Source organism: Cyclopterus lumpus, chromosome 20, assembly GCF_009769545.1.
Source record: "Cyclopterus lumpus isolate fCycLum1 chromosome 20, fCycLum1.pri, whole genome shotgun sequence".
Lineage (NCBI taxonomy): Eukaryota > Metazoa > Chordata > Actinopteri > Perciformes > Cyclopteridae > Cyclopterus > Cyclopterus lumpus.
Genome location: NC_046985.1, coordinates 5,158,741 through 5,174,668, shown reverse-complemented (window position 1 = coordinate 5,174,668; position 15,928 = coordinate 5,158,741). Strand labels below are relative to the sequence as shown.

Sequence of the window (15,928 nt, the reverse complement as noted above, 5' to 3'; positions counted from 1 at the left end):
CCTCCCAAAAAAAGAAACAGGAGACATGTTTCTCCCCCCGCCGCCTGGCCAGAAGCACACATAGTTCTCGCCGAGCGACGCCGCTAATCCACGCGCCGATGTCGCGAGCCTGTTGTTTGTCTGCTGGGCGCCAGCCTCCCTCCTCCCCCCCCCCCCCCCATCTCCGCTACCCCGCGCGGCGCTGGTGTCATTCCCGGGGAGAGGCGATGATTAAAAATCCTGCTGTCGCTATCTCGGCACGGCCTCCTCGCATTGCGCCGTGACTCCTTCGCCTTCCGGTGCGAGAGCCAGACGCGTTGTAACCCTGCATTTATCTAGCTGTCTCCACACCACTGGCGGCAGACGGGTGGGCCGCGCTCCCATGCTGAAGCCCCCCCGATGCTTGACATTTGTCTTGGGGAAGAGGAAATAAAAGTGCAGACACCGGAGGAACCCTCTGGCTCTGCGTCGTGCAGCTATATCAGAGGTGCTGATGAAGGTGATGAACACTTAAACACAAAGGGTGCAGTGTGTGTTTTGCTGAGCCCTCAGGCGGTCCACTTACAAAGACTAGATCCCATAACACGAATACAGGCCATACAAACTGGGAATAAAACCTCCAGCCCAGGTGGTTCATTACTGCGTGACATTCAAGCATCATGCTCGAACCACGGGTCACCATACCTGCTCAGGTTGAAAGGGCCACAACACAAAGGACCCTGTATATATATATTTATATATACACTGCAGAACACACGCTGAAAGGGAGCGTGTTAATGCGCCCAAACATTCAGGTGGTGTGTTGTTGTTTGTGATTAGAATTGAAAAATTGCATCTCCCTCTCTATATTACTGGAGACAGCCAGATTTATATCCAGCCTTAAGCTGTATGTAATATTTTCTCGATTCATTGCGGTCGCCACCCGAAGAGTCTCGTGCAAAGTGCACTTTTTAAAGAAGGTGGTAAAAAGAAAAATAATACCATAATAACAGGCTGATCACAGCCGGCACGTCTCCTCCTGACCTCTGCGTCACATCTTCACACGTGATGATTGCCAAAGGATTGGAGCTGGCCTTTTCCTTTATTTGAGGGTATTCGGTTTAATTAGATTCCCCCCCGGCTGGGAAGAGACAAAGCTCGGTCCGTCCAGGCTTCACTCCGCTGAGTGCCTGTCACATTCAGACGTCATACTCGCGTCGCTACGAGACGATCTTAAACACCACCCCCCCTTCAGATTTTAATTAATCCTCTCATTCAGTCACCTGGCAGTCTCTACTAACACAATCTCTTGTTATTCCAGCCATTGAGGCCGGTGAGCAGGCGTGCATGCTTAGCGGCGTTAATGTGCGCGGGTAATTGTCTCTGAAGGACTTGCCACAACGCCGCGGCGCACGGGGCTGGAGGCAGCTGCTCAAAACCTCCTTGAGACGGCCATCAATTAGAACGCGGTCCTTAACGGCATTTACCGTTTTTTTCGGCGTCACCTTCAAACTAAACCGCGAGGTATCAATCAATATATATTACAAAATGCCGTTTTAACTTAGCACCTTCAGGCGCCGCGACTTATGTACTTTGCCGACATTACGTGTTATTGGCGCTATTCGGGATTTAAGTACTTTTCCCAAGGGCACCTTGTAGATTCAATTTGGGATTAAGAACCGGAGTAAAGAGAGTTGTTAGACGAGAGTATGACAGGATGCTACCCGCCTTACACCGGGTCACGTGCATCATCCCCCACCCCCTGACCATTAGCCCTCTGCCACTTAATCGCTAGTGCAGTATTGCAGTGTGGAGCTCACAGTGTATTTCAGCCCAGGCACTTTGTCAAAGTCACCCTCCGCTATGGCCCAGGCGTGTGCTACAAATGGGACTAATTAGTAGCTCCCAAAGACAGAAGAACGCTCATCCCACAACACTCAATCCTGGTCTGCTGTCGAGAAAGCTGGCGTCTCACCCCCAGAGCGTCTTCTGTGAGATACATGGTATTGACGATGTGTTCAAAACTAACCGTTAACACAAACAATGTGGCTCCCCCCTTTCACAGGCGAGGCAGCAGGTCGGAGACAATGTGTACACCACCTGTGGGGATTTTAATGCCTTTGAAAGACAAGACACTTGTTTCATTGGCTTCTTGGTCTGGTATCAGCAGTAGCTTGTGCTAGGTAATGTTAGCTGACTTCAGATATTGTGGCATTAATAAGTCAGTGAGTGGGTCCTGTTTTACTTTGTCCCTAACATGCCGCGGTTAAACATTTCTTCACTGACTTGACTCGAGAAAAATGAGAGCAATTCAGTGTTGTTAGCCGGTAACTTGCACGGCAGTGGACGACGAAAATGTTGCGACAACTTACTTTTATGACGCCTATTCTTTTAGTTACTTTTATGACGCCTATTAAAGAAAATGTCATTGGCGTGTCTTAATTCTACTTTTTAAGCCTTTTGCTGAGGTTATTTTCCCCGACGGTGGAAGAAGTATTGAAATCTTTTGGCAGTCCTACAGTGTGGAAAAACTCAACAGGTAACAGTCCTGCATTGAAAATTAAGTAAAAGTCCAAATATTCTTAAAGAACTCTTTATGCCGAAGAGTCACAATCTTAAGTAAATAGTAAATATTATAATTTAGTGGTTAATTTTTATTTTGTAAGGATAATCTAAGTGGGTCTTTTTTTTACACCCAACCACAGAGGAGGAGAGGCAGGGGAAGCGGAGATAACGTTGTCCCAAAAGATGTCAGCATTTCAAAAGCATCATTTTTATATAACAAAATATTCTGCTTCGATTATTCGGTTCAGTTCATATTTTTCTGGCATTTAGCATTTCTGCGTTGGAAAAAAAAAGGAGAAGGCAAATGATGCCACGCTGAAATTGACTTTAGCTAAATATAGCGTGCAATAGTGGAAACAGTGGAAATTCAGGTTTTTCATAATTGGCCTCGAGTCAGAATTGAACAGAAATGCAGGTTCAATTGAGCCTGATGATAGTTCTAGTGTAGGAGAAGACAGGCCACTTATAGTAAGCAATCATAACCCATCAAATCGTTTGAAATATCAACCTTGGGATTTAAAGAACCCACTTAGCTTAATGAAAAACACTTCAGCAACTGAGGCTGTGAAAGTATGAGCTCTGGTCATTGAGCTGGATGGCTCTAAGAAAAACATGATACGAGAGTATAATGGAGAGTTTATGGGGCAGACTTGAGCATCACTTAAATAAATGTCTGCTCTCGCTCTAATTGGTATTGGTGTCATGAAGTCTAATTCGAGACTCGGCGATGGGTTCAAGTGTTCTCGCAAACTTTGTTAAAGATCATTGAAGAGCCGGAGGCGAGTGGTCAAGTTTCTGGCAGTTCCCTGGTTTAGAAATAAACCTGCTCGGACTCGACCTTGATGAACGAGGCCCCCGTTTTTAGTTCTCCGCGGTGATCACTCTAATTTAATTTTAAAACAAGTATAGCAGAAAAGGGGAGCTTTTGGATGATTTAATCACGTTTGAGAGCGTGTTAAGTGCTTTTTCAGAACAGGTCAAATCCAATAAAAAGAAATAGACGCCCCCCAAAAAAATATAATACAAAAGTTGGAAAGTTTGTAAAAAAAAAAAGGGGTCTGGCTGCAGAGGAAAAAGTTGATGACACAACAGGATCTTTTTAACAGGAAAACAGCAAAGCATTTTTATTTTTTTTTAATAGCACAAATGTTTCCCCAAGGAAGTTCTTCTCGAAAGGTAACTAAATTAAGACGAGGACAAAGGGAACCGTGTGAACACTTCATAATGCTTCTATAATAATTACAGTTTTGTCTTGTACTTTTTCAGGGAGCAATATAAAGACAAAAATCTACAATGAAATCTATCAAAATAACTTCCGCAAACCAACAGAGACCTCGAGACAGTAACAACTCCTGCAGGATTTCCCCCTTGACGCACAAGTTGCGGTTCCGTAAGCCGGGTTTTTACGCTCGGTTGGCGTTCAGGTTACAAACTACGCGTCTTCATGCTTTCCGGCTTTCCCGCATGGAGTCGTACCGCTCCGACAGCCACCCGTGCTATTCATTTCTGACACCGATATTGCATCTCATATCCACGAGTTACAATCGTCGTTCTAAGAGGACGGAGGGAGAGCCAAGTATAATCAGTCGTGGTCAGGAAGAGACGGACGGCAGAAAGCCCAGGCGCTGGCGGGTACCCAAGGGCTGTGTCTGGGTGCACATTTAGGTGTGTGTGTGTGTGTGTTTGCCTCTGGTTTGACAGGTTAATAAAGCAGCTGTGGTCCTACAGAAAGAGTACCAAGCTGGGATTTATCTGTGAGCTTCAAGGTTTACGCTTAAAGCAACTTTGCAGTCCAAAACTTAAAAAAACACTTATAAGACAGCTTTCTTTTTCTTTTGGTAGCAAGTTGAGGGGGTTCAGCGTCTTGCTCAAGGACACCTTGGAGCCAGGAATCCGCCCTCATTGACCTGTGTAGCCTCTGCAGCGGGAAGCTAACAATGAATTGTTGAAGGAGTTGAAGATGTCGATACTCAGCGTTAGCATCACATTTGGGCCAATACAGGGAATATGTTGCGTCTTATCAGGGGAAATTGGATGTCCCAGTGTTTCAGTCAAATAAGACCTCGGAGGAGGATCATCTTTCAGGTCATCTGCTCCAAATGTCTTTTGAACATTTGGCTTCAGTTCTTGAAAGTGGATCAAATGAAGTTTAATAAATAAAAGGCTATGCTGAACAAAAGTAATCCTTCTCAATCATCACTTATGACTCACTAGAAGTGGATGGCAGTATCTGGATCTGCCCTTTGCCTGTATTTCTTTTACACTTTTTTTTCTTATTTTGCTGTGTTTGGGAACGGTTCTAGGTGTGTGGCCCCAGCGCACACGACCAGTCCAACATCCTACAGCGCTCAGATACATATGGCACCTTAGCTGAGTGAATGTAGTGGAGCATTTAGCTGCTAAATAGCAAACCACCTTAATGCTACCTGCTTAGCTCCAAACAGCAGACTGCTAGCAGCTAGCTGGTGAACATAGCGAAGCATTTGGTGCTAAAGGTCAAGATAATTAGTCCAAATATGTCCAGATATTGTGACTCTCTCTTTAGCGACATGCTCCCAGCCAAGTATCAATAAAGATGAATGAAGATGGAAGTCTTGGAAATGTTCAGAAAGGAAATTACTTTAATTATTTAGTATTGTATAAACGTCTCTACTCTACCTATATGGCTTTTCTAATAACCACCTATATTTTGTCTTGGATTATAAAATTATAAAGGTGCAGCGGGGAATTATTTGCAGAAAATACATTAAAGCACAAATAAGTCACAAGTTCCGCAGCGTTTGTTTTGATCGCATTAATTAGCCCACAGAAGCTTTAGCTTCAAGCAGCCATGAAGAATCACTTAGAATCAAAGATGTACATCCTCAGAGAAGTCCCAGTGGAACCGTCGGAGCTTAAAGAGTATCCACGAGGAACCTTTTTATTTTATTTAGAGGGCGTAAAACATGTAAATGTTCGCCCCCAAAAAACACGGAGACACCGAAATGTGTGCTAATGAAAGCTGCAGCGGGAGGCTTCATTAGTCGAACGTCTCCAGAAAGTGAAAAACAACATAGATATTCTGTATACTGTGCAGACTTCACAGCTAAGTGTACTGTTGATGCTCACAACATCTTCTCCTCCTCAGACACCACATCCATTATACCAACACAGTTGGAAGTCATTTCCTTTCTTGTCATATATCTATATATATATAAAATCATTTCTCTCGAATGCTTTTATTTTCTTCCAGCGGTTAGGCTTATTGAATGTTTACAGTGAACCTCACAGGTCACCGTGGAGTATTTGCCGTGGAGCATTCTCTCATATTTCTGTGTCTGCCCCAGTGTGAGAAATAACCAACATGAATCCCTGCATTGCGGTGGCTCTCACCAGTTCATCAACTACATTCATACAAATCCCGCCGCGTGTATGTGTTGCTCCCGAAGCGCAGGGTGAAGCCGACGGCCCGGCCCATATTTTTCAGTTCCCTCACAAGAGAGGCTTGGCATGAAGTAGCTAAGCCGCGGCTAATGAGCCAGCTATGAAGATGTAGCGAGGACCGCCGCTGAAACACCCCACAAGTCAACAAACTACCTCACATCTTATCTTGCAGTTTATTTCGGCTGCTGCTGATTTGGTCGTCAGCTGCATTCTTTGAAACTCAGTGCTTGTTGATTGCAAAACATATGTATTAATAGTGTTTTCAGAGTCAGCATTAATGCAATTAGTAAATGTACTCAAATTCTATATACGTAAGTACAATTTCCAGGTACTTCAGTGGAGTATTTCAATGATGCGTTGCTTTATACAGCTTCTCTAAATAATATAATTTTGTTCAAACTAGTTCTAGTGACTTTTTATATTCACCTTATTGATAATAATCCACAAATTGTACATGTTATTATAGATTAAGCTACACAGCAGCATGTAAAAAAAGACTGCAGCATTAAAAATATGTACATTAACCCATAGTGACCTAACCAATGAACACTGAGGACCTACCCACCTCTCCACCCACACCCACCAGTGCCCCATGCACCACCACCCACCCCTCCGCTGTCTTGGAAGACAGACAGAGACACCGCTCCCCCTGTCTCCAGGTTTCAGCCAGCTCGGACATTACATTACATTAAATGTCATTTAGCTGACGCTTTTATCCAAAGCGACTTACAATGAGTGCATTAAACCATGAGTCCAAACTCAGAACAACAAGAATCAAGCTAGTACAATTTCTTCAATAAAGTAAAACTACAAAGTGCTATCAGTAAGAGACATTTAAGTGCTACTAAAGAGTTAAACTACAAAGTGCTATCAGTAAGAGCCATTTAAGTGCTACCAAAGTGCTACTACGGCGCTACCTTCCCTATTCAAGGTATAGTCGAACACCAGGGGAGCAGCTCAACCTCAACGAAACACATCCCTGGATCTCTTCAAACTTTTCTTCCCATGTCTTCACCATGTGTCAAAACACAAACAAGCCGGCAGCTAAACGAATAGCGAACGGCAACAATTTCTAACGGACAGACTTAGACGTAGGGGGCTTTTTACAAGAACATCGGGTTGCTTCTACACATGGCCGAATCACCATTTCTCCTTGCCTCTCCCACTACAGGTCGTGCCACGCGACAGATACAAGACAATATCCTGGAACCTTCACCTCAGCGACCCCCGATGAGGACGTCCATAACGATAGTAAAGAGGTCACGGCCGACCCTGACGGACTCTTCAGACTCAAACCCCTGATGGACACCGTCGAGAATGCCTCCAAGGCATTTTATCATCCCCACAGAGAACTGTCTGTGGATGAAAGAATGGTCGCCTCCAAGGCTAAAACTGGGATGACCCAGTGCACGAAGGACATTCCCACAAAGTGTGGATTAAAATTGTTTGTCCTGGTGGACTCGAGGAATGGCTACACGGTGGACTTTTCTATTTACCTTCGGCAAAAGCCACATCCCCTCCGGACGCGGCCTGTCCTATGACGTTGTGATGTCCCGGGTTACCTTGGCACAAGGCTACCACGTGTATATATGGACAATTTCTATTCTAGCCCCACGCTCTCCACTTCAAGGCTCTCCACGAGTGCAGATTTGCTGCCTGAGGGACTTACAAGGAGTCCTGTAAGGAATTAGATGGATCCGCGATGGCCCTGTCATCTACGTGACATGGCACGCAATGGCATGGCATGCCTGTGAATACAACTATATTGTAAATAGTCAGTTGTTTTCTGTTTCTGCGTAAACATGCACATTTTGTAAATATAGTGAATAGTTTGTTTTTATACATGGGACATATTTTGTTCTCGTTCTTAATATATAGTAAATCTATTTTTTTTTTTTAAACAAAAACGGTTGTAATGTTTATTTATTTGCATACATCCCATGAAGCTTGATCTGTCGTATGAAGTCATTCCTCAGTCCCATTTTATCTCAGTCCCTCACATTTGGTGAAAACAGACATTTATTTACATGTATCTACTATTTTATTCATATATTCCACCACTTGTGTGAACCTAAGACCTTTGGTAAACCAATTTCAAACACCAAAACAGTTTGTCCACATGAGTAAATAAAGGTGTGTTTTCACAAGAGATTTGAAGAATTTCAATAAATCAGACTTCAACTTTTCAGCTTTAGGGCCAAATGACTTCTTTACACGGTGCCTAAAGACAATGGTGCTTCATTATATAGATAACTGAGATTGTTTTGGACACATGGGTATGTATAATATGCAAGTACCTTTTTTAAAAGGTGAATTTAAGAAATTATGTAAAATCGAGAAAAAGACCGTAGACCCCAGAGAGTATTTTTTTCAATAATTGTAATTACCTACATTGTAATTATCTAGCTAAATCAGCCAACTGTAATACAAATACAGTATAAATTAGCCACATATGTGCATTCGTCACCTCCGTGTCGTCTCACAGGTGTTTGTTCCTACCTGTCTTGGGCTCCACTGAGAAGTACGGCTGCCCGTGGATGATGCTGTAGACCACCCTGGCACTGTTCCCGTACGTCGGGTCATCTGCATCTGTGGCTGCCACTTGCACCACCATGGTTCCTGTGGGCAGACAACCCTCCATTAGTTTCCAAGACAACATCCGGAAAGCCGAGTCAAACGAGAGCTAAATGTGGAAGCTGTCGTCACATCATCAGAGCGTGTGACCAATTCTACTTGAAAGATGGAGAGAGGGGGGAAAAACAAGGGAGAAAGCAATGAAACTGCAACTTCCGAGGCTGTAAATAATCTCATTTGTCATTAAATCATAACTCATGTTCTTTTGTTGTTTACTTTAGTTTCATTTGTACACAGATGTTACTGGCTCTCGGCCTCAAACGCTGCGAAAACAAATGACACTTTTGGTTTTATTTTTTGCAATGATTTGCAGGGCGATGCTGCAGCAGGATTAAAGTGTAACTCGGAGCCTTTGGAGATCATCCCACTTGCCATCGTTTCCATTTCCCTCCCGCGGATCAGTCGGCAGCAGCTTCTTTTCGGGGTAACTTCAATCTGTTGATTCAAATTCTGCAGCCAAATGAGTTCTGCGACCAATCTGTGCTCTTTTAAACTGGCACTTAACCCCCCAACACACCAACAAAAGAAACGATTATGTATCTCATATCCCACTGATCCCCAAATATTTAGAAGAGGCAAAGAGTTTGGACAGTGTATCTTTGTGTTAACAACATCTCTGTAGATAAAAGAAGTTTTAGAAATAGGCACAGTTGGGAAAACATTTTCCCCTTTTTTTTTTTTTTACTTCACACTCATTATATAATCTTGCAGTAAAATTCGTTGCTAGCGTGCACAGATGGGAACCCATTCAGTTACTGATACGCAAACTGCTTCTGGAGAAGATGTCGATCTGCAGAGAGGAAAATATAACTAAGTAAACAAAATAAAAATTTGAAAGCCTGAGCCAGGGTGGCAGTTTTTGCTGCAAAAACATCTTAAGTGTTGTTTGTTTAGGGTGCTCTGTGAACGGCGGGTGCTATAGTACACAATGCAAGGCAGAGCTCCTGGATTAGATGGAGGGATACGGCTCTTTGTAAAGCGAAAAGGGAGAAGGGGGACATTTAATTCAACCAAAACAATGAAAGTTATCTGTGCAAAAAAACAAGGAGATACTGAACCTGGAATCCACACATAAATGATAATCCCTTAAATCAATACTTAATCTACCCATGAAAACCTCCTTTAACTTGTGAACTTGTGAGCAGAGATGCAATTTGTAATTTCTGCATTAATCTAAAAAGGTGAAAAGCCAAACCCGTTAAATACCTCTTAATTAAAACAAAGCCCTAAATTAACAGACTAAGTATAGTTTAAGGAGTATTAGATGTGTCAAACGTACAAGAGACAAAAAAAAAAAAAGACCCGTAATTCACGAATGGGTGATTTTGGCTGTTAAATAAAGAAACCAATTAATTAAAGTACCAAGTTATGTGTTAATCAGTATTATATAATGCACACATCAGTTAGCTTTAATGCTAACACCCTCCGCTGCCTTTTAGCTACTGAGCCACAGTTAACGGCGGTAGGTTTGACGAGACAGGAAATATAACGCGTATTGTACTCATTGCTATACAGTCATATCCCATACTGACATTATACAGTGGAGTATACAGCTGATAAAGTTATAAAAACCCACGGTATAAAGTATGATTTTGTTTTCGTGCCCTTTGGAGCCACGAATTCCCAAACTTCCTCCCGGGCTTACAAGAAGAAAATTTGTTTTCAAACCCGACGGTGAACTCTGCTGACAACTGACAACTGTTTCTGTGTCTGTACAGTATTGTCCTCTCCCACTCTTCCTCCCGAGGCAGAGGAGAGACGTCAGACACGACTCCTTATGTGTTTTCCTTTTTAAAACACGGCGACTGAACGCCGGTTGATGTGACACGAGCCGACAGCCGTGGCTTCGAGAAAAGAAAAAAAAAGGTAAAAAAAAAAAGAAAAGGCGGAAGAAACGTTTGAAGATTCCGCGGAGAGAAAGAAAAACATCATCGGCGACAATCATCAGCCGATCAATTTCAATAGGTCGCTCATATCGCTGTGAATTAGCCTCCGCGCTCCCGACTGGGCTCATTTTAATGGTTACAGATTTATTTATTTTTTAATGTCAAAAGAATTGATAGCCATCTGATAATATATTACCGCGGCTCGGAGGTTATTGTTTGGTGTTAGACTGTACGTCAGCGATGGCCTTAAAGGCCGACGCCTCCCCGACTACTTTGCGGCAGTGAAATCATCAACAAAAGCCATTGTTGAAATAACCTTGAAAATGAAAGAAGAAGAAAAAAAGAAAAAAAAGATGTGTGCCTTTGCCCCATGTTTGACACATGAATGAATAGCTGCTGGAATATTTCACTTTAATGGCTAGCCGCACATATATACCGAGCTATAATATTGTAGCGTCTGACAGAAAGTGACGTCCTGCAAGTTGGCGGTATTATACTTCGAAGAAAACATCCTAATAAAAAAAATCTCACTTTTCTAACATGAGACGTTTTTGTCTTTTTTTTGGTCTTTTTACAAAATGAAAAAAGTGATCATGTAAATTGAAGATTAAAGTCCTCCATTCTGGCCATAAAGCAAATAAATTAACAGGCTCTATAATAGAAAGAAGAAAAGAGAAGCTTGGGAAAAGTTATCACCAGGTTGTCGAAGGACACCTCGATTATATCATCACCTCTTAGTCATGACAGGTTATATTACAGGTAGTTTAAAAAACGCCAAGGTCAAAAGGACGGCTTTATGGAAGAGAACTCGGGGGCGGTGGGAAAAACCTCTTTAACAGGTTGGTAGTTAAAATCCCTCTGCAGAGTGCTCTGCAGACGAGACTGTACATTAACATTCAATATGGACTTGATGGAGCTTTAAAAAGGTATTGTCAGAATTGTTGTAAAAAAAAAAAATCAAAAACAACACAAAAATTGAAATTTAAATAGATTATTTCTGCTCCACGAGGCTGTCGTGTGCTACTCGGTTTGCCCTGTCCGTGTCCCTTCAATACGAGTCCGTCTTCATTGACGTGATGGAGCCGATCTTCACGTTTTTTTTTTTGGGGTATGTATTCCCCTGCAGCTGTGTGCAAAACAGGTTTCTTAATCAATTCCGTATCTTGGGTGAGCAACTGTCATCCGTCCAGTAATGAAAATAAATGTGGCGTGCTCAAATGTGAACGGGAGACAGGTATGCTTCAGCCCTCTTGCGTACACGGGGCCGCATATCCACCTGTCAATATGCATTTCTGAACGCACAATGGAAAACGCACATTTCTTCTGCATGTAGAAATACAAGCACGTCAATAAAGGAGAGCGACTGGGAAACCAAATCTGTGACTCAGATGTTATTGCATACATACACACATACAAAAATATCTATTTTATGAATATTAAAAGAGTCCATTTATGCCAACTAATTCTGCAATGCCTTCATGAGTATTCAACGGCGCCACAGTTGATTAAGTTGATTGTGTTCGTGCACATTCACACCTGCTTCAGATAAACAGGGTTTGGAGTTCATTTCACATTTATTTGCGCCTGCGAAGAGAAAATTAATGAGAGCGCTTTTAAAGAAAGTTACTAAACTACCTGCTGTTTTCTAAGTGTGTGTCAACATGCAATGTGACCACTATATTAGGTACACCTGTGCAATCTGATACAACCGTTCTGCCATAAAGATCCACTTTTATGATGCCTGTAATGTTCAGTTCAATGACAAAAGGAAAATAAAATAAAAAAGTGAAACAACCTAGAAAATATAATGTGATCCAGTACACCGCGAGGTGGAAGAAGTACTCGTGGGAAAATACTCCATTACAAGTAAAAGTAGTAAGTGTGCAATAAAATGTTCCACGGCAGCATTAACGCGTATTTGGAAATATATACGGCTGTAGATGTTCAAGGTTGTGCTGACGGTAACTCTCTTATATCTTGGAGTGTAGTTTAATCTACAGCAATATATCATATTTTATAAGATCATATGTTTGTAGTGCCGCTGTCCTGTGAAAATATATCTCTAAAACTGTTATTAGCTTTGTGACCATGCGGTTTCCTGCGGATCCAAGAGGCTTTTTAAAAAAAAACATTATTTGCGCCCAAGAAGTAGAAGAACACTTCATCCTTCAGTTCATCAGAAACTAAGCCATACATGGTTTTCACAGGACAGCAAGTGTACAATATTTACTTAGTTACAACGAGTAACTAGGATCTGAGAAATAAACACTGCCAACACACTCAGCTTTCCATAATCCGGAACCCTTTCTTCATTACCTTTTAATAAACGACTGCACCGTCTTTGATCTCGAGCTCTCAAGAGTGAGACAGGAGCCGCGACAGCTGGATATAGGACTGGCGAGGAATACATTCAGGATCTGTGGCCTTGGGATGACATTACATTCTCTCTGCTTGTAATGAGCCCTCAAACTGCCCCCGTCGCCCCCCCCCCTGTTGCCGAGCCTCGCGACTGTCACACCTCCGACTGTCCTCCAGCTCTCCTGTCTCCTCATCCGACATCCCCGCCGTGATTAAGACAAAAGCCTCCGGAGATCCCCCGGGCCAAAAGGTCTCCGCGCGTACGGACGAGCGCTCGCCTCTAATTACTTTAATTAATTCAATTCATGATTTCCTCTAAATTGAACTCATTCATCAGCGGGTGCAGAGCTGTGACCATTAATGATTTAAAGACATCTATAAAAGGAATTATTGAGGACGGGAGGGGCCTGCTCTTTACGTCGCCGATGATTGCTTTGAGCAGATATTTACACCACCCCCCCCCCCCCCAAAAAAAACAAAACAAGGGGAGGCGGCGCATCGTTCTCTCAACCTTCACGGAGAACCGGCGGAGTAAATAAAGTGGCGAGGGTGACCCTGCGACTCGGCGCTCGTGGTGCGAACGCCGTCCTCCTCTGTGGTTGATGTACCGAGGAGCTGTCTTATCGAGACTCCAAGCCCTTGTACTCTAATCCTGTGGTTCCTTAAGCCCGAGCTCTGTAGCCCCCCGTTGACAGTCGGCTGTGTAATCCTTCAGAGATCTCCCTGCCGGTGCAGTAAGCAAAGCACTGCCTCCCTTGGAACGACTCCCACTGCCACTGTGTGCCCGCTGAACATTTGTCATTTTCACTTTGAAGGTTGTAAGAAAGCCAATAATGCCTTTTTTTGTTTTTCTCTAATTTCCATCTGTCTGGGTGCCAAGCATAGTTAGAGGTTTTTGAGGGTGACGCCTTTTTTTTTTTTTTTTTTGTCCTTTGTGTTTATTGGTGTGCAAAAGTGCAGTGGGCCTTTCATTCGCCAATGCTGGTGAAACCGTGAAATTTAAAGTGCCGGTAATGAATAATGTTATATTGACATGGGGGTATATATATTGAAAAGGGGTCTAAATGATTAACCTGCAGGAGAACGATGCTCTGCGGTTTTCCCCCTCAGTGAAACGGAGCTTTATAGCATCTTTCATCGTTTTGTTTTACTGGTACGCAACTTTACCGTTCCGCTTCACTCTCACTGATTTTAAAAGGTCGCTCCCAGCTGCTGCTTTTCAGCAACAACAAAAAAAAAACCTTCTGTACGCTACACCTGCTCGGCAGCGAGCCGCAGTCAGACACCGTCAGCGACTAGCTGGTGGATATTAGTGGAGCCTTTAGTGGTGGTGTTCATAAGGAGAGTAAATATTAGACAAAAATATCCGTCACGTGTGAAAGCTAATGTTAAAGTACATGCTAACACTTAAAAAGGTGAGAGTACGTCGGAGTTGATGTTTCACAGCGTGTCAGGTGTGGTGAAAAACAAATCTAATCACTCATTATCGCAAGTTTAAAAAGCGATCGAACACCCGCTTTAGCTTTATATTTTCAGAGAAATGCATTCAAATTAAACAATCGCGCTGCATGTTCCCCCAGTTCTCACGGGCCCACTAACACACTTTCATGCTCTCCTTTTAAATTACAGCTAGAGTTATGAACGTAGACTGTGTGGCAACATCACAGATTTCTTTGCAGAATTTCTCTGGAAAAAAAGGCAAAAAGAACTGCTATATAGACTGGTTCCAGGATATGTTGAGAGAAAAACAAAGTGTAATTCACTCGCTCAGAAAAGGTAGACAGTCTTAGACATTCTTGCTGAATGACGCTTGTTGTGCCTTATCGCACATATTTGACTAACCGACATCCACTTCTTATCTTTTCAACATTGAGGGAGGACTGATTGCTTGCTCCCATTTCGATAAGGAATTATTATTCAAGACTGCAGATTGTAGTGCATGACAAATCTTTTTGTTTATGACCAGGGTACGGTCATCAAAATATCTAGAATTGTATATTTTCCTCTCAGAGAATGTATTGCGTCATTGCAACTGAATGTCTGCGATTAATAATCGACGAAAACGCCTCAAAAGGACATAAATATAATGTATTAGTCACAAATTGTGTTTGCAGTTTTCACAAATCAAATGAACTGCAACATGCCGCACACATCACCCTGTTGCTGTCAATCAACTCTCGAGTTCAACCCTGCCTCCATCCCATCACTCAGAGCTCACTTGTGATTAGACCACAGCTCCCAGCATGCCTGGGAGCGCCTTGAGAACCCTTGGGAGGAGCTGGAGGAGGTTAAGGATGCCTGTGCTGCTGGGTCTAATGGATGGAAAGAAATGTATTTGTCTGGATCAGACATTTTTCAGAGACATTTTTCAGCAGAGTGGTCCCTGTACGTGGGAACAGGGAATACGAAGCCCAATTTGTGGAAAACATGCCCATGGCCTTCAAGCATGATTCAGACCTTAAGTTTGCTCGAGTCAGTTTTTAAACATGCGTCACTCATCAACATTTACAAGCCTAGAGGTCTTTGCTGGAATATGTGATGCGATAAATATGTAAATGTAGGTACATCAGACTTACTTAAAGAAAGCGCAAAATATAATTTTTTTGCAGCATGTTATGCTCAGCACCACCCATTTCTTCTTGAGTTTAATTAGCATGTATTGGTTCCCTGTAAAATTATAATTAAGAAAGAAAAAACAAACCTTTAGAAATAAGCCAAACAGCCTTTGTGAAACTAATATTATCGGTGCTGTGTTAAGTTAAATTAAAAGAGCACATACACCATGGTTTATCAATATGGAGGTCACTCTCTCTCTCTGTTTCTTACACACCTGCTAAGCTGAAAAGCCTCAGGATGTTGTTGTGGCTCATTTGCATTTACCAGCAATTTGAGCTGGAGCGTGACCCGCTCTAAACCTTGGAGGAAAATCTTGACCATGGAGCAGGAAGCAGCATGTTAAAGGCAGAGTCTGATATGATGGCTTCCTTCCAGGACTGCATTAATAACAGACAGAAAGAAAACCCCATCTGCTGTGATAAATGCTAACGTGATGAACGGATATTTGAGCCGCTGCGTCCTTACGACAGCTACAGCTGCGTAATGTT

At 42.7% G+C, this 15,928-nt stretch overlaps 1 protein-coding gene across 2 annotated transcripts in view; it reads right to left on the bottom strand.

Annotated features, from left to right (window-relative positions):
* LOC117749474 (cadherin-7-like) overlaps positions 1–15,928 on the bottom strand; it is a 78,687-nt gene that overhangs the window by 31,513 nt on the left and 31,246 nt on the right. Inside the window, exon 3 of one of the 2 annotated variants that reach the window (XM_034560040.1) lies at positions 8,446–8,565. The exons of the other annotated variant lie outside the window; for it this stretch is intronic. Within the exon in view, the coding sequence (XP_034415931.1) occupies positions 8,446–8,565 (120 nt within the window). The remainder of the gene's footprint in view (positions 1–8,445; positions 8,566–15,928) is intronic. 2 annotated transcript variants of the gene reach the window in all.